The sequence below is a fragment of the Engystomops pustulosus genome, chromosome 6 (genome assembly GCF_040894005.1).
Source record: "Engystomops pustulosus chromosome 6, aEngPut4.maternal, whole genome shotgun sequence".
Classification (NCBI taxonomy): Eukaryota; Metazoa; Chordata; class Amphibia; order Anura; family Leptodactylidae; genus Engystomops; species Engystomops pustulosus.
The window spans coordinates 22,633,276-22,658,657 of record NC_092416.1 but is presented as its reverse complement, the minus strand read 5'-3'; the positions used below and the strand labels follow the sequence as shown (position 1 = coordinate 22,658,657).

The 25,382-nt window shown below is 43.6% G+C and overlaps 1 protein-coding gene across 4 annotated transcripts in view; it reads left to right on the top strand.

The window, feature by feature from the left end:
* The first annotated feature begins 1,985 nt into the window (after positions 1–1,985).
* Positions 1,986–25,382, top strand: part of LOC140065583 (alpha-tectorin-like) — a 54,660-nt gene continuing 31,263 nt past the window's right edge. For all 4 annotated transcript variants that reach the window (XM_072113177.1, XM_072113176.1, XM_072113178.1 and 1 more), the window contains exons 1-5: positions 1,986–2,067; positions 6,929–6,952; positions 8,562–8,884; positions 12,058–12,628; positions 13,694–13,720. In XM_072113177.1, coding sequence (XP_071969278.1) covers positions 2,016–2,067; positions 6,929–6,952; positions 8,562–8,884; positions 12,058–12,628; positions 13,694–13,720 — 997 coding nt within the window. In that variant the 5' untranslated portion in view covers positions 1,986–2,015. The remainder of the gene's footprint in view (positions 2,068–6,928; positions 6,953–8,561; positions 8,885–12,057; positions 12,629–13,693; positions 13,721–25,382) is intronic.

Below are 25,382 nucleotides of genomic sequence, written 5' to 3'. Positions count from 1 at the left end.
CCTGTATATAACCCATCACATGGCTTGTATCCTCTCCTGTGTATATAACCCTCACATGGCTTGTATCCTCTCCTGTATATAACCCTTCACATGGCTTTTATCCTCTCCTGTAAATTAACCCCTTCACATGGCTTGTATCCTCTCCTGTATATAACCCCTCACATGGCTTGTATCCTCTCCTGTATATAACCCCTTCCATGGCTTGTATCCTCTCCTGTATATTACCCACTCACATGGCTTGTATCCTCTCCTGTATATAACCCCTCACATGGCTTGTATCTTCTCCTGTATGTTACCCCTCACATGGCTTGTATCCTCTTCTGTATATAACCCCTCACCTGGCTTGTATCCTCTCCTGTATATAACCATCTCATATAGCTTGCATCCTCTCCTGTATATAACCCCTCACATGGCTTGTATCCTCTCCTGTATATAACTCCTTACATGGCTTGTATCCTCTCTTGTATATTACACCTCACATGGCTTGTTTCCTCTCCTGTATATAACCCCTCACATGCCGTGTATCCTCTCCTGTATATAACCCCTCACATGGCTTGTATCCTCTCCTGTATATAACCCCTCACATGGCTTGTTTCTTCTACTGCATATATCCCATCACATGGCTTATGTCCTCTCCTTTATATAACCCCGTCACGTGGCTTATGTCCTCTCCTGTATATAACCCCTCACATGACTTGTATCTTCTCCTGTATATTACCCCCTCACATAGCTTGTATCGTCTCCTGTATATAACCCCCTCACATGGCTTGTGTCCTCTCCTATATATAATCCCTCACATGGCTTGAATCCTCTCCTGTATATAACCCCTCACATGGCTTGTGTCCTCTTCTGTATATAACCCCTCAGATGGCTTTTATCCTCTCCTGTACATAACCCCTCACATGACTTGTTTCTTCTCCTCCATATAACCCCTCACATGGCTTGTATCCTCTCCTGTACATAACCCCTCACATGGCTTGTATCCTCTCCTGTATATAACCCCTCACATGGCTTGTATCCTCTTCTGTATATAACCCCTCATTTGGCTTGTATCCTCACCTGTATATAACCCATCACATGGCTTGTATCCTCTCCTGTATATAACCCCTCACATGGCTTATACCCTCTCCTGAATATAACCCCCTCACATGGCTTGTATCCTCTCCTGTATATACACCCTCACATGGCTTGTATCCTCTCCTGTATATAACCCCTCACATGGCTTGTATCCTCTCTTGTAAATAACCCCCTTTACATGGCTTGTATCCTCTTCTGTATATAACCCCTCACATGGCTTGTATCCTCTCCTGTATATAACCCCTCACATGGCTTGTATCCTCTCCTGTATATTACCCACTCACATGGCTTGTATCCTCTCCTGTATATAAGCCCTCACATGGATTGTATCCTCTCCTGTATATAACCCCTCACATGGCTTGTATCTTCTCCTGTATGTTACCCCTCACATGGCTTGTGTCCTCTCCTGTATATAACCCTCTCACATGGCTTGTATCCTCTCCTGTATATAACCCCCTCACATGGCTTGTATCCTCTTCTGTATATAACCCCTCACCTGGCTTGTATCCTCTCCTGTATATAACCATCTCATATAGCTTGCATCCCCTCCTGTATATAACCCCTCACATGGCTTGTATCCTCTCCTGTATATAACTCCTTACATGACTTGTATCCTCTCCTGTATATTACACCTCACATGGCTTGTTTCCTCTCCTGTATATAACCCCTCACATGCCATGTATCCTCTCCTGTATATAACCTCTCACATGGCTTGTATCCGTGGTCTCACATGGTTTTATGCGACTTTTCACTTTTGTATCTTGTGTTCTCTTTTTTTTGCGAAAACATGAGGAATGACAGCAAAAGTCACAGTGAAAAGTCGCAAAAAAGAAAGAAAAAAACAGAGAAATAAAGATACATGTTCCCCTTGGCCAGTTAATTATCGTTGTTTCCTTTTCTTAAGTGTAAAATTGCCTTCTTTCTCTTTATACACAGAAATGCGGAGTCTCTGGATCTCTCAGTTATGGATATTGGGTGCAGTATTTTATGGTGAGAGATCACATGATGCTGATTTATTTATTCTGGGATATTTTCTATTATAGGTTCCAGTAGTTCTTCTCTGATTGGACCAACACATGCACCAAGTAGACAGAGGGACTCAGCAGAGACAGGGTTGGGAATAGTGTCACAGTTAAAATAAGAAAAAATCAGTATAGAAAAATGTAAAATAGAAAACAAGCAGGAGCCAGAAAACCCTGATCACCAGACCCGTAACTGTTAACATATATTAATTCATAATAAATTTTTTGTTATTTTCATACTTATTGGTTTAACCCCTTAATGACCGCCCTATCGGCTTTTTACGGCGGTCATTAAGCGTACGCCTTTCTACCGCGTTCTACCGCGGCGCGTCAAAAGAAGATTTCGGGACACCGGGTCTTGATGGTGCTGGTGTCGGGCTGTGATCTTACAGCCCAGACCCGGCACTAACACCCGGGATCGGAAAAACTCCGATCCCGGGCGTTTAACCCCTTACATGCCGCGGTCCAGCATGACCGCGGCGTGTAAGCGTGTCCCCCGTGGATCGGACCCTCCTGCCGCAGCCCCGGGTTCCGACGAGTGGCCCGCGGCTTCCTGCTCCTCTACTTGATGGGTTCTGACTTCCTGGCACGACCCGGCTGTAAGTAACTGAGCATGCGCAGCAGGCAGTGTAAAGGCTTGAACAAGCGATCGGACGATCGCTTGTTCTAGCCAAGAAGTAGAAAATGTAAAAAAGTTTAAAAAAAAAGATGAAATCATTTTATTATATAATTAAATAAATAAATTAAATAAGTCCCATAATCTCCCCAGTTACACATGAAATGCAAATAAAGTATATAAAACACAAAAACACGTACATATTTGGTATCACCGTGTCTGTATCAATCTGTAAAATAAATCTAAATCAATCTTGAACCCGCTCGGTGAATGACGTAAAAAAAAAACTCGAAAAACTTCCCGTAATATACAATTTTTCATCAAACACCATCACAAAAATGTTCTAAAAAGTGATCAAAAAAAGTTATGTTCCCTCATATGATACGACTGAAAAGAACAACTCTTTTTGCAAAAAATAAGCCCTCAACGAGGTCTGACAACAGAAAAATACAGAAGTTATGGCACTGAAAAGTTGTCAATAGTAAAAACAATGCAATATTCCCCAATATTGGGATTGCTCAGGAAAATTGAGCAAAGATAAGAAAAACTATATAAATGAGGTATCACCGCAATCGTAGTGAACCAGAGAATAAAGATAAAATATTATTTTTATGTTACAGTGAGCGGGGGGAAAAAAATGCTAAAAATCCAAAATAAAAATTGATGATTTTGTTTGTGTCCCCCTTGAAATAGTTAATAAAATCTCATGAATAAGCTATAGACTCCCAAAATAAATTATCTATACATTGTATCTCATCCCGTAAAAAATAAGCCTCATATGTTCGCATTACCAAAAAATAAATAAAAATGTATAGGTCGTACAATGTGACAATACAAATCTGCTGTGAATGGCGTCTCCGTTCATTCTATACTCGGCCGTGCGCCCGTACAGAAGTTTACCACCACATATGTGGTATCAGTACACTCGGGAGGAATTGGGCATCAAACGTTGCAGTGCGTTTCATCATTTAATTTATTCTGAAACTGTCAGTTTTGGATGAATGAATGTATTTTCCAAAAAAATTCCATAGTTTCTAAATCGCAGGTCCATATTGTTTTAACCCATGTGAAACACTTAAAGGGTTAATGGACTTAATAGAAGTCGTTTTACATACGTTGAGGGGTGAAGTTTCTATAGTGGGGTAATTTATGGGGCTTTACTATTATTTAGGCCTCTCAAAGTCACTTGGAAGCCGAGTTGTCCCTCAAAGTGTGAGTTTGGGCAATTTTCATGAAAATGAGAAAAATGGCACCTAAAGTTCTGCGCCTCATAACATCCTAGAAAAGTGAGAGGATGCATAAAATATCATCCCAACATAAAGACATTCCGTAAATGTTAATTATCAAGCTTTTTGGGTAGTTTTACTTCCTGTCTGGAAAGCGGAACATTTCAAACTTGGAAAATGAAGAATTTTTACAAACTTTTGCCAAATTTTCACTTTTTTTCAGAACAAATTGCAAAACTTATCACTTACATTTTATAACTAACATGAAGTACAATGTATCACGAGAAAACAGTCTCAAAATCACCGGGATATGTTAAAGCGTTCCGAAGTTATAACCAATTATCGTGAGACATGTCAGATTTGAAAAATCGAGTCTGGTCATTGAGCTGAAAACTAGTGTCGGTGATAAGGGGTTAAGAAACATAACTTCCTTTCTTATTTTTTTGTGTAATAACATAATTTTCTTTTTAGGGTTTATTTTGTGACACTTGGGATGGTTATTTATTTATTTTTTTTCAAGTAGCTTTTTTCCACATTTACCGTACATACTCAAGTATCAGCTGAGGCACTTAATTTTAACACAAAAACTTGAAAAATCTATTGCCTTGTGTAGGGTGGGAAATGCATTTGTCACAGCCCCCCAGGTTATAACCAGCAAACACATATATACTGGGATATAGCCAACCCGTGCCCCCTAGTATAAAGCCAGCACCTGCCCCTAGTATAAAGCCAGTAGCCAGCAGCTCCCTAGTGTATAGCCTTCCCCTAGTATATAGCCATCAGCCCCCTAGTATGTCGCTAGTAGTCCCATTGTAAATAGCCACCAGCCCCCTTGTATAAAGCCAGCAGCCCCCTAGTATATAGCCAGCATTCCCCTTGTATATAGCCAGTGCCTACCCTCTTCTTTATAGGCAGCTGCCCCCTTGTATATAGCCAGTGCCTGCCCCCCAGTATATAGCCAGTGTCTGCCCTACCAGTATATAGCCAGTGCCTGCCCCCCAGTATATAGCCAGTGTCTGCCCTACCAGTATATAGCCATTGTCTGCCCTCCCAGTATATAGCCAGTGTCTGCCCCCCAGTATATAGCCAGTGTCTGCCCTCCCAGTATATAGCCAGTGTCTGCCCTCCCAGTATATAGCCAGTGTCTGCCCTCCCAGTATATAGCCAGTGTCTGCCCCCCAGTATATAGCCAGTGTCTGCCCTCCCAGTATATAGCCAGTGTCTGCCCTCCCAGTATATAGCCAGTGTCTGCCGTCCCAGTATATAGCCATTGACTGCCTGTGATATATAGTAGCTGACATTTATTATTGTACATGTATTTATGAAGTGTTTCCACCAGTATTGTGCCGTGGCTGCACAGTGCACACTGCAACACAATACTGTGCACAGAAACTGGCGTTCCGGTACAGATTTGCAACTTGCACCACATTTGTATCGGCAAGTCCTACGTAGTTGTGCATGTAAGTGCATTATATGCAACAGAATTTTAAAGTTAAATCCCGCGGTTTGCCCAAATCTGTTGGATCGTCCGACGGTCTGCCCCCCCCCCCCCAATTGTGGTGCATGAAAGCTGCACAATTGTGACACATTCCGATCATGTGCGACTAAATCCCCTGTTAAAGGGGTTGTCCGAGTTCTTTAAAAAAAGCTAAAAGTGGCCGGGACAGGGCTGCTTAAGAAAAATAAAGATGTACTTACCTCCCGGTGCCCTTCCGTATCCAGCGCTGCTGTCGCTCCGGTCCGGGCGCCATGTAAACAAACATGGCCACCGGAGCAGCGCTGGATTCAGCTTCCGGCCGGCCGTGGCCGGGCACGCCTATCCGTCCCTATACACAGCATTGTGTATGGGGGCCGGAAGGTTGTCGGGTCCGGCCGGAACTGAGTCCAGCGCTGCTCCGGCGGCCATGTTTGTTTACATGGCGCCCGGACCGGAGCGACAGCAGCGTTGGATACGGGAGGGCACCGGGAGGTAAGTACATCTTTATTTTTTTTAAGCAGCCCTGTCCCGGCCACTTTCAGCTTTTTTTTAAAGAACTCGGACAACCCCTTTAAATGTGGTGCAAAACGGAAATTGTCGGGAAACCTGATGGAAATGAGATCCATGGACCCTTAGTACATGTGCCCCAATATGTATAGTTTCAGGCAAACTGGACGACTACGGTTTTATAGTGTGGAGGGGGATTTTAAAAAAATATATTAGGGAATATTAATTTTTAGGTGACGTGTTTATCTGTGTTTTAACTTTATATGTCCCTCATAAGGTCACAAAACACCAATGGGAAACATTTCCACATTTTTTAATTAATTTACTTTAAAAGCCCCTGTGGCATCTATAAAAACCCCAGAGGGAACCAACACACTGTGAAGGCAAGTGTCTGATCAGAGCTGTACTGGGTCTTATTAGACACAGCGGCTCTATATAACCACTACAGACCTGGCGGTGATCGCTGGGTATATGGAGCCGGCAGCAGTGCCGGTTCTCCTCCTCTTTGCATTGCCCTTTGCAATGAGAAGTGGAAAAGGCAGAAGCGTTGAGAAACCGCCTCTCCCATCTACCTAGGAGTTCCCCCTTTCTCTGGCAGCCGGAGATCCGGTTCCTCCCCCTACAATTAGTGTAGTAGAAGAAGAATACTATGTTGCTGTAGACTTATGAGCTATCAGGGAAAACTTATATAGAAGTAGTAGTTATAGTCAGTAAGTGTCTCCTCCCAGCACCAGGACGGGGCAGACCATGTGAGGAGAGGAGGCGGCTGCTGATACTCAGAGATAAATATTTGTTATATTGAGATAAGGAGTTAGTATTCCTCCATTTCCCCATGGATTGCAGTCAGTACATAATACTGATCCCCTTATTTAGGATTGTCCAAATGTCTTTTTTTGTGTTCTGTACATGAGAATTTTATGAACCTCTTTATTACATCTGATTTATTGATTTGATTGATGATTTCAAGAATCACAAAAACATAATACTTCTGTTTCTATCTCAGATGCTGGTGGAAAATCATTATCAGGTAAATGAACTGTAGTAATGTGTATTAATGTTCAAGATTTTAGGTAACGAAATGAGGTCATTTTTGTTATTTTTGGTACTGTAATGTAACAGTGTATGATGAAAATAGTACTGGGACTGTTACTTTTAGGTAGCGCTATGATGCAAATACTACAATGCTGGTACCATAAGGTAGTACTGTATGATACAAATACTACTAAGACTAGCAGGGTAAAGTAGAACTGTTTGATACAAATATAACTAAGACTGGTACTATAACATATTACTTTATGAAGACTGGTATTACTTTATGAGACTGGTAGTGTAACATAAAACTTTATGGGGCTCATTTACTTTCCTGTCTGGGGGAGTTCACTAAAAGTGCATTGTCTGACTACAATGCACTGTGCCGCTATTCATTAAGATCGGGTGCCCGATATCCTGCATGTGGCGCTTCCCCGCTCAGGACCAACAGAGTTCACCTTCTTCCTGGTGCATGTAAGTGCTTGATCTTGCGACACAATTTGAAAGTTAGCTTTCCTGAATGTTATATATGCTTCTGCATCAGTGTCGCTCCAGCATTCCCAGGCCAGATCATGCTTGACAAAGGTTGTGATGACCGAAACGTCGTAAACTATTTCTGATCTATAAAAATATTTAATTTATATTAATTTACTACGGTGAAGGCTCCACTGTGTGAAATATTCACTAAAATAAAAAAGTCAAAGCAATTCGATTTGGTGTGTGCCATGTTCTCTATGTTGATTATGGATGCATTGAGAATCCTACATTGAGCACCACCCATATATGGGGTGCGGTTACTATTGTTTCTACGTGACAATTTGAAAGTTAAATCTCGCACTCAGTCCAAATCAGTTGGATCGTCCGATGGTCCGCCCCCCAATTTCTGTCGCATGAAAGCCAGTGCAGCTGCGTCAAAATCCGATCGCGTGCGTCACCATCTCCTGCTAAATACTTGTCACAGCTGTGCAAAACCAAGGAAAGTCTGACGGAAGTCTGTCCGCGGACCCTTAGTAAGTAAGCCCCTATGAATTTGACATCATAGTGTGTGCACAACCATCAAGCACAGAGGCGTCGCTGCCGTAGCACAGGAATAATTACTCAAATGGGGATTTTTCAGCACAAAAATAGTGCTTAAAAACTGGGCATATAAATGAGTGTTTAACTGTCTGTAACTGTCCGTAACAAAGCATGGTTTGATGCAAATAGTATAAAGAGTATACAGTAACGTAACATTGTATAACATAAATAGTACTGAGACTGATACTGGAACTTAACACTGTATGAAGCGAAAACTACTTAGACTGGTACTGGAACGTAACAATGTATGATGGAAATAGTACTAAGACTGGTACTCTATGACAACACTGTATGATGGAAATAGTACTAAGACTGGTACATCAAGATAACACTGTATGATGGAAATACTACTAAGACTGGTACTGTAACCTAACACTGTATGATGGAAATAGTACTAAGACTGGTACATCAAGATAACACTGTATGATGGAAATAGTACTAAGACTGATACTGTAAGCTAACACTGAATATTTTTTATACTCATACTAGTAGCATGGACTAATCCTACTGTATTTTATTAAAACATTTAGACCCATGCAAGAGGGAATCATGTCATACGATGGAGACTTGTGAAGTACAAGATGGCAAAGCAGTGTGTGTACCAAATTTCACCGGCCAGTGCTGGGAGGGGGAAGATTCTCAGTTCCATACCTTGGATGAGTACGACTTCAGCTTTCAAGGCAACGGCAGCTATATTCTCTCACAGTACACTGGTAGTGACCTGACTCCATACAAGATTGTCATAAAGAACGACAACAGGAATACACAAGATGGCTCATTAGCCAGAAAAGTGGAAATGACTACTTATGATACGAAAATCAGCGTTGAAGGTGGAGAATTCCCTAAAATACAAGTACGTTTCATAAACATGAATATATAGATGAAATGTAGGTCTGTTCAGCATATCCTCCAGTCACTGGCTGGTGCCAAATGCAATATTGGGTTGTGGAACCCATGTTCTCCTCACAAGAGGGGATCCTGGGCGTTGGATCCAGAAGGTTTGGCAGGAAGTTGTCCCTTATAAATTGGTGAGGAAATAATTTTCACAATATTTTTTGAGTAGCTACAAGAAGACCAAAATCATAGAAGAATTTATACTCATAGACCACAGAGGCTGGGATCACATCACATTTTGTGCCATACATTGTATGGACACATCATGAGGATTCCGACGTGTTCTCACAATGTATGGCACAGACGTATCCTACTCTATAATGGAGTTAAAAATTGGTGTACGTGGTGGAAAAATTCATGAATAAGACATAAATTCACAGTTATAAAGTCATGATATAACAAAAACTACTGAAGTGTGGAGTAAATCATACATTAAGATTAGAGATGAGCGAGTATACTGCTCGGTCGAGTATTAGCATACTCGGACCGGCTCGTTACTCGGACGAGTATCTCGCCGGCTCGAGATCGAGCAGTAAATTAATAAAATAAATTGAATAAAAGTATTTTTATTGTAAAAAAAAAATATTACACATGTTTCCATATGTTTTACTTGTAAGAACACATTGAAATAACACTATTCTTCACTTTCCAGGTGTTCGCGCGTGTCTCCCGCTAATTTAGGAGATGTTCGGAACATCTGGAATGTGAAGAATAGTGTTCTTTCAATGTGTTCTGCACTTAAATGGTCCTGTATTCACTGTTTTTAATGTTTTAATTCTATTCTTCACTTTGCAGCTGTGCGCGCGTATCTCCGAACCTATCGGGAGACACGCGCGCACACCTGCAATGTGAAGAATAGAATTAAAACATTAAAAACAGTGAACACAGGAGCATTTAAGTGCAGAACACATTGAAAGAACAATATTGTTCACATTCCAGATGTTCCAAACATCTCCTAACTTAGCGGGAGACACGCGCGCACACCTGCAAAGTGAAGAATAGTGTTATTTCATTGTGTTCTTACAAGTAAAACATATGCAAACATCTGGATTTTTTTTTTGAACTGTTCTTTTACTGTTCAGTTTTATTAAAAAAAATGCTCGGGTCTCCCATTGACTTCAATGGGGCTCGTTATTCGAGACGAGCACTCGAGCATCTGGAAAAGTTCGTCTCGAATAACGAGCACCCGAGCATTTTAGTGCTCGCTCATCTCTAATTAAGATATCCAGTATGTGTATAACTTGCATTGGGGTCGGGAAGTAAGAGTTCTCCTTACAGAGACTTTGTCAATTAAACCCGCCTTGTGGATGTGTGGAGATTTATAGCCATTGACACTCCACAAGGGGATTCTTGGAAAATATGCAAACAAAGTTTTCAAAGATGGGAAAAGTAAAACCCCTCTTTTAGCTACCTTGTAAGGCAACTCTTTTGACATCAATATGACTCTAAGGAAGCCTAATAACATGATGCGGGATTAAAACCAAACCACTACAGGCAGTCCCCGGGTTATGAACAAGATAGGTTATTTAGGTTTGGTCTTAAAGGGGATTGGCTACTCTTTTACATGAATTTCCCATGTGCTTTTACTGCCTTAATACTCCTTGAATGTTAACTGATTGATTCATCACCCTTAATGTTTCCTTTAATGCTGTGTGCAGACTCTCTGACCATGGACAGATTTCTATCCACTGGAAGTAAACATAGAATTTTTCTATAGAATGACAGCAAGCAGAGAGCTAGAAAACGATGAAGAATTGATACAGAATGCATATTGGAAAACTCTATATCTTTCCTTATACAAATAATAACGTTATTTTGACAAAATATGAATAGCCCTCCAAATAGCTCCAAAGAGCTTCACCAGTGGTCCTAGTGGGCAGATAGGTCCGTCTGTAAAAAGTGTCGGACTGGGTTTCCTTAGACTCACCAGAGGAAAACAGTTTGGGGGTCCACTCTTCATTATTCCCCAGGCAATATACTCTAGCAGCTTCCAAATTGTGGTGTTTTCTGATGGACCCCTCTGGGGTTCAGTATTCGGATGAGTCTGGGCCCACCGGAGGATCCTCTGGTACTCTGGTGGGCCAGTCCGACACTGTCTGTAACTATCAGTCGTCCGTAAGTCATGGACCACGTGTATATCTATTCCAGAGGAAACAGATTCCCAAATGTTGAAAAAAGCATAGTCCCATTGCACAATAGTTACAGTAGCACAAACATACGGCATATACTTTGTTGCAGAACAGACCATAACACACTGGGGCTCATTTTCTAAGGGTCCGCGGACCACACATTTCGGATATTCCGACAATTTTGGATTTGCGTCGCATTTAAAAGGGTATTGTGTTTCAAGAAGTCTAATGAAATAATACAGGGTTAAAACCAAACCAAAAAATATATTCCAGAAGGAACAGATTCCCAACTGTGGACAGCACTGTTTCCATGCGGTTGCATCTCTTCAGTACAGTGTAGGTTTGGATGATTGAGAGGCTTTTGGAAAATATGAGTTTTCCTTATGGAGACTTTGCCAATTAAGTGCGCCTTATAGGTGTGTGGAGATTCACTGACATTGAAGCTCCGTTAGGGGATTCTGGGAGATTATGTAAATGATAAGGTTTTTCACACACAAATAAACAAAACACACCTCAAAACGCTCAAAAACAGAGTATAGCTCCCAATATAATTATTTATATCACTTATCCTTGTAATATGGGTGAAATATATTTAGGACCTTATATATTTCAACTCTTTATTCATATTATACGATTTTTTCAAACATATATCTGTATGATTCAGTTTACTCTCACACTTCAGTATTTTTTTGTCATATCATGGCTTGATGACTATGAAATCAGTTTTATTATTCATGAATTTTTCCACCACGCACAGTACACAGGAGTGTATACCCCAGTGTGCTAGGTTGGTGTATATAAATATTGGGGTATAAGACACTGTTTTGTTTTTCAATTTGTTCCGGAGAAAAGATGGAAAACCTGATACTCTAGATACAGCTCCTTACTGTTCATCCAATAAGAGGTTTCCTAATCGTAGGTAGTCACACATGCGATAAGTCACACATGGGAGGTCATTAATGTATGGGAATAGAAACTTATTTTTCTAATTTTTTTCGTACAGGTGAATAATGAGATGACAAAGCTGCCCGTAAGTCTAGCTGAGTCGAAAATTACCATAAAGAGCAGAGGATGGGAAATAATAATAGCGACTGATTTTGATCTAAAGATTATCTATGACCTGAAGTTTAAACCTGCATTATCCTTACCAAGTACCTACTCCAATTCTGTGTCCGGTCTCTGTGGAAACTTCAACCAAAATCCAATTGATGATCAAAAGTCCCCGGAAGGAAAAATGATGGACTCTGCAGTAGCCTGGGCAGATTCGTGGAAAGTTTCTGATCATGATCCATTCTGCTCCGATGTTTGTCCTTGCACTTGTCCATTTAGTGAAGAAAGCAAGAAGAAACTTGATGAAAGAAATGATAATTGTGGCAAGTTGTTCAAAAAAGATGGACCTTTCCGAGACTGCATCTCCAAAGTTTGTCCAAATAAGTTTTTCGATGGTTGTCTCTATGATACCTGTAGAAATGATGGAGATAAAGTCATCCTTTGCCAAGCTCTGGAGGCCTATGCAGACACTTGTATAAGTCGCGGGATAAAGATCTATGATTGGAGAACATCTTCTGACTGTCGTAAGCACAATAAGCTCAGGTTTAGTTTGCACATGTCTGGTCATACATAAGGGGCTTGGATTATTCATACTTTTAACGTGCCACCGTTCCCAGACCCACCAGATCTAAATCCCAAAATCTTAAAGGGAACTGTAATGTAATGCACTGGCAGGACACTTTTATGCACTGGCAGGTCTGACCATACCAAGTCCTGAAATGGAAATGCCCTGCATCTGCCCACTGCACCAACAGTCACGCCTGTCCACTGCATTAACGGTCGCACTCCCATTTAATCCCTCTATGCCCATTTGGTATGGAGGTGGCATAAGGGGGGAAATGGGCGTAATTCCTGTCTATATGCCGGGAATTGTGCCTAATTCTGATGCAAAAGCCCTGATAAATGTGTCCCTATGTCTGCAACTGGACATCTGCGGGATCCATAGCCATTAATTGCATATAAGTCCTCACAGCTCACAGTGCATGTAAGAGCACATGAGAATCTTGAGGTCTAAGTAACTGCCCACGGGGCTCAGAGAAGTGTGGCACGGCACAGATATGACCATTAGGCTGCAATGCAACAAAGAGTGAAAAATTTCAAGATTTAAAGGGGTATGCATACTTTCTGTTACCACTGTAAACTGCAATATCTGCAACGCAATGTTCAGATGTTAGCAACAGATGTCGACCATATAATAAAGTAGACAAAAGAGTCTCCTTTCCACAAACTGCAGTGTCCACTTGTATACTCCATGTTCTATATGTTCTATACTCCAAGTGTTCTATACTCCAAAAAAATCCTGATGGATGTTGCTCTGAATATAAGACGCATCAGTCCAACAGGGGATTTTGATTCAGTATTTGACACAGATTTCCCTGCTGTGTGAACAAACCTGTAACAAGCTGATGACTATGGACGCTTAGGCTTATTAATCAGGGTCATACATACTCTGGGGGTTATGGGGTTACAAAAACTGTACTCTGTCCCATTAATTTTCACTCATCTCGGCTGCTTCTCTCCTTGGGTTGCTGTGATATTGTGATGGTGAATAGAGAACAATTATTCTAAAAATGTCATTTTCATTTCAGAAAATGTTCCAGAAGACCCTCCAACAGGTAAGTCTCTATATATTCATATCAGTTTATATGCAATCTGTATTAGTGTAATATGCAACCTATTCTACAAGATCTATCTTCATAATGAAAAAATGTTGGGTTCATTCTGGATATAGCAGAACACAGACTGGTTCTGGTACAGTGTAGCACATAAGAACCTAGTGTTGAGCGGACCCAGATCTATAATGTTTAGATCAGGTCCCATGAACCTGAACCCAAACTTCAGTTAGAAGTCTGGTTTTGGATTGAGTTTCGTCTCACCCCTGCCCCCCTTCCTTGCCAGCATGAATGAAAGGATATCTACCACCAGTAAGAAGGATTGTACAACAAGCACACTGACATTCAGGTGTGTTCCCTACTCTAGAGGATCTGCTCTTCTATTGCCCTAGTTTTTACTTAAAAAAAGGCTTTTAGAAATATGCAAATGAGCCTGAGGGGCTCCAGTCTCCCTAGTTGTTAATGGGGCCTAGAGCCCTTCAGACTCAATTGCATAATTTTTAAAGTCCTTTCTTTTCTTAAAAACAAGGGCATAGGAAGCTTAACAAAAGTGGATCCTGCCAGAGGCGGCACACACCAGTATATCAGTGTGCTTGGTTTACAATCCTTCATCCTGGTGGTAGATGTTCTTTAAATGAAGATGGTCCACCACATCCCCAGAGGTCATACCTTCCTGGTGATGTCACAGGGAACATTGATTACCGTGGAAATGGCAACCTGATCCTCAAAGGGATGTTACTCACTAGTCAGATCCCCTGCTTATTTCCAAAGCAAGATTAACAAAAATAAATGGAAGGATAGTGTCCACACCCATGAACCACTTTACTTATTGGAAGCTGACACTGAACAATCTGGACAACTGATCTATCCGAATATCACATCAAATCCCAACTTTATACTATGTCCTGCTCCTGGTGATAAGTATTCAGCCCCCGGTGATGGGTATTCAGCCGCCGGTGATAAGTATTCGGCCCCTAGTGATAAGTATTCAGCCCCTGTTGATAAGTATTCGGCCCTCGGTGTTAAGTATTCAGCCCCTGGTGATGAGTATTCAGCCCACGGTGATAAGTATTCAGCCCTCGGTGATAAGTATTCAGCCCCTGGTGATGAGTATTCAGCCCCCGGTGATGAGTATTCAGCCCCCGGTGATAAGTATTCAGCCCCCGGTGATAAGTATTCAGCCCCCAGTGATAAGTATTCAGCCCCCAGTGATAAATATTCAGCCCCCGGTGATAAGTATTCGGCCCTCGGTGTTAAGTATTCGGCCCTCGGTGTTAAGTATTCAGCCCCTGGTGATGAGTATTCAGCCCCGGTGATAAGTATTCAGCCCCTGGTGATAAGTATTCGGCCCCTGGTGATAAGTATTCGGCCCTCGGTAATAAGTATTCAGCCCCCGTTAATGAGTATTCGGCCCCCTTTAATGAGTATTCAGCCCCTGGTGATAAGTATTCAGCCCCTGGTGATAAGTATTCGGACCTCGGTGATAAGTATTCAGCCCCCGTTAATGAGTATTCGGCCCCCGTTACTGAATATTCAGGACCTGGTGATAAGTATTCGGCCCTCGGTGATAAGTCCTTTCTTTTCTTAAAAACAAGGGCATAGGAAGCTTAACAAAAGTGGATCCTGCCAGAGGCGGCACACACCAGTATATCAGTGTGCTTGGTTTACAATCCTTCATCCTGGTGGTAGATGTTCTTTAAATGAAGATGGTCCACCACATCCCCAGAGGTCATACCTTCCTGGTGATGTCACAGGGAACATTGATTACCGTGGAAATGGCAACCTGATCCTCAAAGGGATGTTACTCACTAGTCAGATCCCCTGCTTATTTCCAAAGCAAGATTAACAAAAATAAATGGAAGGATAGTGTCCACACCCATGAACCACTTTACTTATTGGAAGCTGACACTGAACAATCTGGACAACTGATCTATCCGAATATCACATCAAATCCCAACTTTATACTATGTCCTGCTCCTGGTGATAAGTATTCAGCCCCCGGTGATGGGTATTCAGCCGCCGGTGATAAGTATTCGGCCCCTAGTGATAAGTATTCAGCCCCTGTTGATAAGTATTCGGCCCTCGGTGTTAAGTATTCAGCCCCTGGTGATGAGTATTCAGCCCACGGTGATAAGTATTCAGCCCTCGGTGATAAGTATTCAGCCCCTGGTGATGAGTATTCAGCCCCCGGTGATGAGTATTCAGCCCCCGGTGATAAGTATTCAGCCCCCGGTGATAAGTATTCAGCCCCCAGTGATAAGTATTCAGCCCCCAGTGATAAATATTCAGCCCCCGGTGATAAGTATTCGGCCCTCGGTGTTAAGTATTCGGCCCTCGGTGTTAAGTATTCAGCCCCTGGTGATGAGTATTCAGCCCCGGTGATAAGTATTCAGCCCCTGGTGATAAGTATTCGGCCCCTGGTGATAAGTATTCGGCCCTCGGTAATAAGTATTCAGCCCCCGTTAATGAGTATTCGGCCCCCTTTAATGAGTATTCAGCCCCTGGTGATAAGTATTCAGCCCCTGGTGATAAGTATTCGGACCTCGGTGATAAGTATTCAGCCCCCGTTAATGAGTATTCGGCCCCCGTTACTGAATATTCAGGACCTGGTGATAAGTATTCGGCCCTCGGTGATAAGTATTCAGCCCCCGTTAATGAGTATTCGGCCCCCGTTACTGAATATTCAGCCCCTGGTGATAAGTATTCAGCCTCTGGTGATAGGTATTCAGCCCCTGGTGATAAGTATTCGGCCCTCGGTGATAGGTATTCAGCCCCCGTTAATGATAATTCAGCCCCTGGTGATAAGTATTCAGCCCCGAGTGATAAGTATTCAGCCCTCGGTGTTAAGTTTTCAGCCCCCGGAGATAAGTTTTCAACCTCTGGTGATAAGTATTCAGCCCCCGGTGATAAGTATTCAGCCCCCGGTGATAAGTATTCTGCCCCTGCTGATAAGTATTCATCCCCTGGTGATAAGTATTCGGCCCTCGGTTATAAGTATTCAGCCCCCGATAATAAGTATTCAGCCCCCATTAATGAGTATTCAGCCCCTGGTGATAAGTATTCAGCCCCTGGTGATGAGTATTTGGCCCCCAGTGATAAGTATTCAGCCCCCGGTGATGAGTATTTGGCACTAGAGATGAGCGAGCACTAAAATGCTCGGGTACTCGTTATTCAAGACGAACTTTTCCCGATGCTCGAGTGCTCGTCCCGAATAACGAACCCCATTGAAGTCAATGGGAGACTCGAGCATTTTTCAAGGGGACCAAGGCTCTGCACAGGGAAGCTTGGCCAAACACCTGGGAACCTCAGAAAAGGATGGAAACACCACGGAAATGGACAGGAAACAGCAGGGGCAGCATGCATGGATGCCTCTGAGGCTGCTTAATCGCACCATTATGCCAAAATTATGGGCAACAGCATGGCCATGAAAAAGTGACCGAATGAGGCTAGATAGCATCTAAAACATGCAATAATTGACCCTGACACTATAGGGGACGGCATGAAGAGGCAGCGGCAGCAGGCTAGAGAGTGTCATGGCGACATACCCTAAATGGACTCAGGTTTCACCAAAGGAGGTGAGCAAGAAGCGCTGAAATGATTTCCTATGTGAACAAAAGGTTGACGGTATATTTAGTCGATAACACAGCATGGTGGCGACATAGTGACCAAGTTCCTTAATGTATCTGGTGAAACACCGAAAAATGAGCCTGACACAGCTCTTTTGATAAAGGGACGACATGGGGAGGCAGCCATGGAGACGACTTCCATGATTAAGAGTGACTACTGGGGCATCCATATTGCTTCTATGATTGAAACTTCAGGTCTCTAGCATGGTGACAGATGAGTTCCACTATGTATCTGGTGAAACACCTGAAACTTCTGCCTGACACAGCGCGTTTGATAAGGGGATGATGTGCTGTATATCCTCTCGTGCTCCAGCGTCTGGGGTATAGACAGTTGAAAGTTGCACATGGAGACATTGGTGGACGCTGTGGAGGATCGTGGAGGCGAAATGGACAGGAAACAGCAGGGGCAGCATGCATGGATGCCTCTGAGGCTGCCTAATCTTGGGATGGAGCTGGCGGTCCGCTGCCAGGCGAGCTTTCGCCTGTCCAAGCCCCTGTCTCTCGGCTCCTCCCCACCCAAAATGGGCCTGGGGGCCAGAAGCGTTTACTTTGAAAAAATTATCATTTTCAAAGCAGGCCGGGTCGTTTGAATATTTCACCTAGGAATAATGGAATAGAATAGTGGTTCTATTTTTAATTGTTTTTACGGAAATGGTTCCATGATTAAGAGCGACAGTATGGGGCATCCATATTGCGCTGCTATGATTGCAACTTCAGGTCTCCAGCATAGCGGCGACAGATGGGCCGCGTTCCACTATGTATCTGGTGAAACACCTGAAAATTCTGCCTGACACAGCTCGTTTGATAAGGGGACGATGTATGGAGGCAGTGAACTAGTAGTAGATTAAAGGTGCTGCAGTTCTCATTCCCGCGAGTTGCTACCTTTGGGGTCCTGGGCCTACTCCCGATTTCTTTAGATGATAGATTAAAAAGTGACTTGGCCCTGAAGACTATTTTCCTCGCAAGATTAGTATTAGTGAAACATTGGCTAGATGAGAAGCCCCCTTCTGTGAATGAATGGAGCAATTTAGTTATGCGTATAAAATCATACGAATGTGCATTTGAGAAACGTTATAGGATGGGCAACAGACTTAAGGATATGTGGACTCAGTGGGGTTGATAGAGGGTTCTCTGCAATCCACTGTGTTTTGATTTTATACATTCAGCGTCTCCAGCATCGGTAGAGGGTGGGGAGGGTGGGGGGTTTGGGGGGGGGAGTATTCGTATTGATATGTGACATGGCCTTTTTTTGCGATAAGATGGTAAATGTTTGTAGAAGGGAGTTTATGTATAGGTTGTTATTTACATCATGACATGTAATGTTTGAATGTACTATGGAGATTATGTCGCAAAGTATGTCTTGTAATATTATATGGAAAAAATAAAATAATTAAAAAAAAAAAAAAAAAAAAAGGTGCTGCAGTTAAAACTATGTTAGTTGGAACTTGGGCTGGAGCTGGCGCTCCGCTGCCAGGTGAGCTTTCGCCAATCCAAGCCCCTGTCTCTAGGCTACTCCCCAAACAGCACTTCTAAGAACCTTTTGTATAAGATCAAATGTAGTAGCGTTCTTATAAGTTTGGGTTATGGCGGGAGAGGGGAATGTAAACAGATGCGCAAGAAGCGCTGAAATAATATCGGTAAATGATAAAAGTTTGCCAGTATATTTTGTGGATTACACAGCAGGATGGCGACAAAGTTAACAAGTTTGATGTGGAAGCCATGAAAACAACCCAAAATTCTGCCTGACACAGCTCGTTTTATAAAGGGACCATGTATGGAGGCAGTGAACTAGTAGTAGATTAAAGGTGCTGCAGTTAAAACCATGTTAGTTGGATCTTGGGATGGAGCTGGCGCTCCGCTGCCAGGCGAGCTTTCGCCAATCCAAGCCCCTGTCTCTAGGCTACTCCCCAAACAGCACTTCTAAGAACCTTTTGTACAAGATCAAGTGTAGTAGCGTTCTTATAAGTTTGGGTTATGGTGGGTGAGGGGAATGTAAACAGATGCGCAAGAAGCGCTGAAATAATATCGGTAAATGATAAAAGTTTGGCAGTATATTTTGTGGATTACACAGCAGGGTGGCGACAAAGTTAACAAGTTTGATGTGGAAGCCATGAAAACAACCCAAAATTCTGCCTGACACAGCTTGTTTGATAAGGGGACCATGTATGGAGGCAGTGAACTAGTAGTAGATTAAAGGTGCTGCAGTTAAAACTATGTTAGTTGGATCTTGGGATGGAGCTGGCGCTCCGCTGCCAGGCGAGCTTTCGCCAATCCAAGCCCATGTCTCTAGGCTACTCCCCAAACAGCACTTCTAAGAACCTTTTGTATAAGATCAAGTGTAGTAGCGTTCTTATAAGTTTGGGTTATGGCGGGTGAGGGGAATGTAAACAGATACGCAAGAAGCGCTGAAATAATATCGGTAAATGATAAAAGTTTGCCAGTAGCACTCGTCCATGTGTCCGTGGTCAGGTGGACCTTGTCAGAAACGGCGTTGGTCAGGGCACGGATGATGTTCTCTGACACGTGCTTGTGCAGGGCTGGAACGGCACATCGGGAAAAGTAGTGGCGGCTGGGGACCAAATACCGAGGGGCGGCCGCCGCCATGAGGTTTCGAAAGGCCTCAGTCTCTACCAGCCTATAGGGCAGCATCTCCAGGCTAAGTAACTTGGAGATGTGGACGTTGAGGGCTTGGGCGTGTGGGTGGGTTGCGCTATACCTCCTTTTGCGCTCCAGCGTATGGGGTATGGAGAGCTGAACGCTGGTGGATGCTGTGGAGGATCGTGGAGGCGAAGATGGGGTTTTCGCACGGGAGGTGTTTGGGCCGTGGTCCTGGGCAGGGGGCTGACTAGCAGATGACACAGGGGAAGGAGCAGTGGTGTGCCCGGCCGGAGGTGAACGGGCCTGCTGCCATTGAGTGGGGTGTTTAGCATTCATATGCCTGCGCATACTGGTGGTAGTTAAGCTAGTAGTGGTGGAACCCCTGCTGATCCTGGTTTGGCAAAGGTTGCACACCACAGTCCGTCGGTCATCCAGTGTTTCTTTAAAGAACCTCCAGACTTCTGAAAATCTAGCCCTCACCACTGAGCTTGACTACGGGCAACATTTGGCGCTGATGCACCAGCTCTGGCCCTGCCTCTCCGTCTGGCCCCACCACTGCCTCTTCCAACCTGTTCTGCTATAGGACTCGCCTCCGTCTCAGAAGCACTGTGTTCACCCGGCCTATCAACCCAGCTTGGGTCTATCACCTCATTATCCTCAGTCTGCTCCCCCCTCAGACTTCCTGCCCTGACAACAACTTCACTACTGTCTGACAACCGTGTCTCCTCATCGTCGGACACCTCTTTACACACTTCTTCCACTACGTCAAGAAGGTCATCGTGACCCACAGACTGCGACCGGTGTAAAACCTGGGCATCGGAAAAGAGCTCAGCAGCAACCGGACAAGTGGTTTGTGACTCTGGGAAGGGTCCAGAAAACAGTTCCTCAGAGTATGCCGGTTCAAATGCCAAATTTTGCTGGGAGGGGGCAGACTGGGGGGAAGGAGGCATGGAGCTGGAGGAGTGCCGATTTCGGTGACATGGGTGGACTGGGTGGAAGACTGACTGGTGGACAAATTGCTAGAAGCATTGTCGGCAATCCACAACATCACCTGTTCGCACTGTTCTGGCCTCAACAGTGCTCTACCACGAGTCCCAGTAACTTCAGACATGAACCTAGGGAGTGTAGCTCTGCGGCGTTCCCCTGCTCCCTCATCAGCAGGTGGTGTCTCACCCCGCCCAGGACCACGGCCTCTGACCCCTGCAGTAGTTGGACGCCCACGTCCCCTCGTCCTATACCCCTAGCCCTCGGGTTAAACATTTTGAAAATGAAAGTTATAACTGTAAATTTTTTTAAATTTTTTATTTTGTTTTTTTTTTTTTGTCTTTTTTTGTGTTTTTTTGTTTTTAAAACCAAACGATGCTATCCTATTGCTATGGCTATTTTCTAGCCAACTATGAAAGCACACTGCTATGCCAGATGAGATGACGCTGAGTTATGAAAAAATAAACGTAAAATAAAAAGAAAATGGCAGACTGTGCCTAATTGAAATCAAACCCCTAATAAATTGTCCCACTTTGATGTTTGAGATGGATATGTGTGTCACTAAGAGCTAAACACAACGGTCGCAAGTCTCCCTGCAAGTTCCTCACAATATGGTACTAGCTGCACAACTAGTGCCAGCAAGCCCAGCCACAAGCAAACAAAAAAAATAAATATATAACGCTATTGTAGCCCTAACAAGGGCTGTTGGGTTCTTGTATACTCACTCCTGCCTAAAAGTAAGCTAATAGAACAGCCTAACGCTTTCCCTGACCAGCAGCAGCTCTCTCCCTAGCGGCATCCAGACACAGAATGATCCGAGCAGCGCGGGCAGGGGCTAGTATATTCCAGGGTCACCTGATCAGGCCAGCCAACCACTGCTATCGACGTGTAAGGGTACCACGTCATGCTGGGTGGAGTGCAGAGTCTCCTGGCTTGTGATTGGCTCTGTTTCTGGCCGCCAAAAACCTAAACGGTGGGAGATGCCATTTTCTCGAGCTGGCGAAATACTCGTCCGAGCAACGAGCAGTTTCGAGTACGCTAATGATCGAACGAGCATCAAGCTCGGACGAGTGTGTTCGCTCATCTCTACTGTTTATATTTATATCAGTTCTAGGGAAAAGGGGTGATTATAATTTTTAGGGGTTTTTTATTATAATTTTTTTAAAACTTTTTTTTATTTTTACTATTTTTCAGACTCCCTGGGGTACTTTAACCCTAGGTTGTCTGATCGATCCTATCGATATTACAGTATGGCAGTATATGGGGATTCATTACAATGTTAAAAGCACACAGGCTGTCATGGCGACGGATCGCCCTTCCCCGATGACGTCACGGGGAGTAACTATCCTCAACAAAATGGCAGCGCCCATGTGCCGACACCTTTTTGAAGCCAACGGCAGCTTTGCCGGCGCCGATCAACGACATAACACCCGCAATCGGTGCTAGCACTGATCGCGGGTGTTACTGGTAAGTCTTTGCTGCAATATGACATGCACCAGCCCGTGAGCCCTCTCCGTGCATTGGGACCGCGCCGTGCTCGCCGTACTATCGGTGCACGCTTCAGTAAGGAGTTAAAAAGAACCTGTCATCGGGAATGTCATTTTTCACTGATGGGAATATTCAGTGATCTATGGTTTTGAAACCTATAGCAGCTACTTTGGGACTCACCACATGCAGCTGGCGGGGAGCCAGGTAATGCGAATTAAAGTTTTATAAGTACATAAATGACATTCCTGGTAAGAGGTTTGCTTTAAGTCTGTACAGGCAGCGCCTGAATGATCTTATCTCCCTTGCTGAATCCTCAAGGGAAATATTCTGTATGTATAGAAAGAGCTATTCAGCCTCTGTATTTGCCTAATTTTTTTTTTAACTTAGTTTTTTTCTATTTTTTCTTTTTTTTTTTTTTTTTTTTACAATTCAAGCAAACCTGTAACAGGGAATGTTGTAAACCAACAATGTGCGGTCCAAAAGCAATTACAATGCTACTGCAATAAAAAGAGCTAAAGTTTACCATTACAAAACATTTATAACACAATTACAAATACTATAGCAAATTTAACAAAAATAATAATAGACACAGGAAAACGCAGTGGGAGGTAGATGGAGAACATCGGTCACCATGGAAATATTTAAAACCTCCAGTCACCCATCAGTAACCACCCACAGCATGTTACAATTACATGCCATGGGGGGTCTGTGGCATGTAAACGATTACACCCGCAGTCAGTGTCAGCACCGATCATGGGCGTTACTGGTGTGGGGGGTGAACCTAATCAGGATTTCTGCAGATCAGAACCCGCCATGCTGAGTACGAACCCAAACATAATGGTTTGGGTCAGCTCAACGCTATTCTCTAGCTAACCCATAAGCGCACCAGGACGCTATAGTAGGTCCCTGCGGGAAGATACTTCCTGCACAGGGACGTTCTATGGCGTCCCGATTCTGGCACCGGAGGTGGCACCTGAAGCAGCGGCTGTCAGCTGTCTATTACAACTGACACCGCGCTCTAACACCCACGATCGTAGCCTACTCCGACTGCGAGTGTTAACCCCTTACACGCCGCGGTTAAGCTTACCGGGCGATCCGATCCTTTTCTGGGCAACCCCGTGGTCTGCCAAGTCCCCGGGGCTGCCAATGTTCTTCAAAGTCAGACCCCTTAGGGGGACTGTAAACTGTCTGCACATGCGTCTGCATGCTCAGACAGTTTATACTGCTCTACAATGAATTAGTTTTGTAGAGCAGTGTATCTAGCTTGATTCAAGTTCAAGGTGGTAGAAGTAAAAAAAAAGTCAAAAACACTAAAGTTTAAACATTAGAATAAATAAAAAAATAAAAATATAAGCCCCTAAAATGTCACTTTCCCATAAAAACACTTAATAAAGTATAAAAAAACACAAACACACAAAATAACCCACATATTTGCTATTGACGCGTCCGTAACAATCTGCATAATAAAACAGAATCGTTACTGGACCAGCACGGTAAGCGCCAGGATAAATACTGCAAAAAATTTTACAAAAAATGATCATTTTTAATTACCGTATTTTCCAAACTATAAGGCGCACTTAAAAGCCTTGGATTTCCTTGGAAATCCAAAGTGCGCCTTATAGTCCGGTGCGCCCTATATGAGGGCAGCGGACCCTACTTACAAAGGTCCCCGCTACCGGAGACAGCAGATCTCCAGCGGGAACTGCAGACCACGCGGCACGAACAACTTCTGCCGCGTGGTCTGCAGTTCCCGCTGGAGATCTGCTGTCTCCGGTAGCGGGGATCTATGTAAGTATTCTATTCTCCACCTCCCCCTCACCTTCCCCGCTCACCTTCCCCGCGTTCCGCGTCTCTTCTCGGCGTCGCGTCCCGTTGGGTCTCCGCTCCGCCCCCGGATCTCCGCCACGCCCCCAACCCTGCGCCTTATAGTCCGATGCGCCTTATATATGGAATTATTACATATATAAGGCGCATCGGACTGTTGCGCCTTATATTCCGGTGCGCCTAATGGCCCGGAAAATACGGTAATACCTTTAAAAAATGCTCTAAAAAGTGATAATGTTACGCACTATTAAATAAGACCACTAAAAAGAAGAACTCTTCTTGCAAAAAATAAGCCCTTAACCAGATTTGTCAGCCGAAAAATGAAAAAGTTCTGCAAATGAAAAGAGTGATGCCAAAATGAACAAGATTTTCTCCAAATTAGTAAAATACACAAAACTCCCACATATTTGGTATCGCTGCGTCCGTGACAATCTGCATAATAAAACAGAATAAAAAACAACTCCAAAAAGGCTCTGAAAAAAAGATACTGGGGGTCATTTACTAAGGGCACGATTCACGTTTTCCCGACGTGTTACCCGAATATTTCCGATTTGCGCCGATTTTCCCTGAATTGCCCCGGGATTTTGGTGCACGCAATCGGATTGTGACGCATCGGTGCTGGCATGCACGCGACGGAAATCGGGGGGCGTGGCCGAACGAAAAACCGCCGCATTTAAAAAGCAAAAATGTGTCGTGAAGCTTGCACTAACCTTCACTCAGCCGGGCTTGGTGAATTCAAGTGCGTTGCGGGGAACTTCAGCGCTGCAGCGCCACCTGGTGGACTGCGGAGGAACTGCCTTAATAAATCCCGGCCGGACCCGAATCCAGCGCAGTGAACGTGCCGCTGGATCGCGAATGGACCGGGTAAGTAAATCTGCCCCAATATTTAATAAATACATTTTTAAAAATGCTCTAAAAGTAATGTTACTCACTCTAAAATAAGACCACTAAAAAGAACAATGCTTCTCACAAAAAATAAGCCCTTAACCAGATATGTCAGCTGAAAAATAAAAAGTTATGCACATGAAAGACGGTGATGCTAAAATTTTCGCCAAATTACTTTTTATTCACTAAGAATGGAGTAAAAATAAAACAAATCTATATAAATGAGGTATTTTCATAAATGTGGCAACCCATAGATTAAA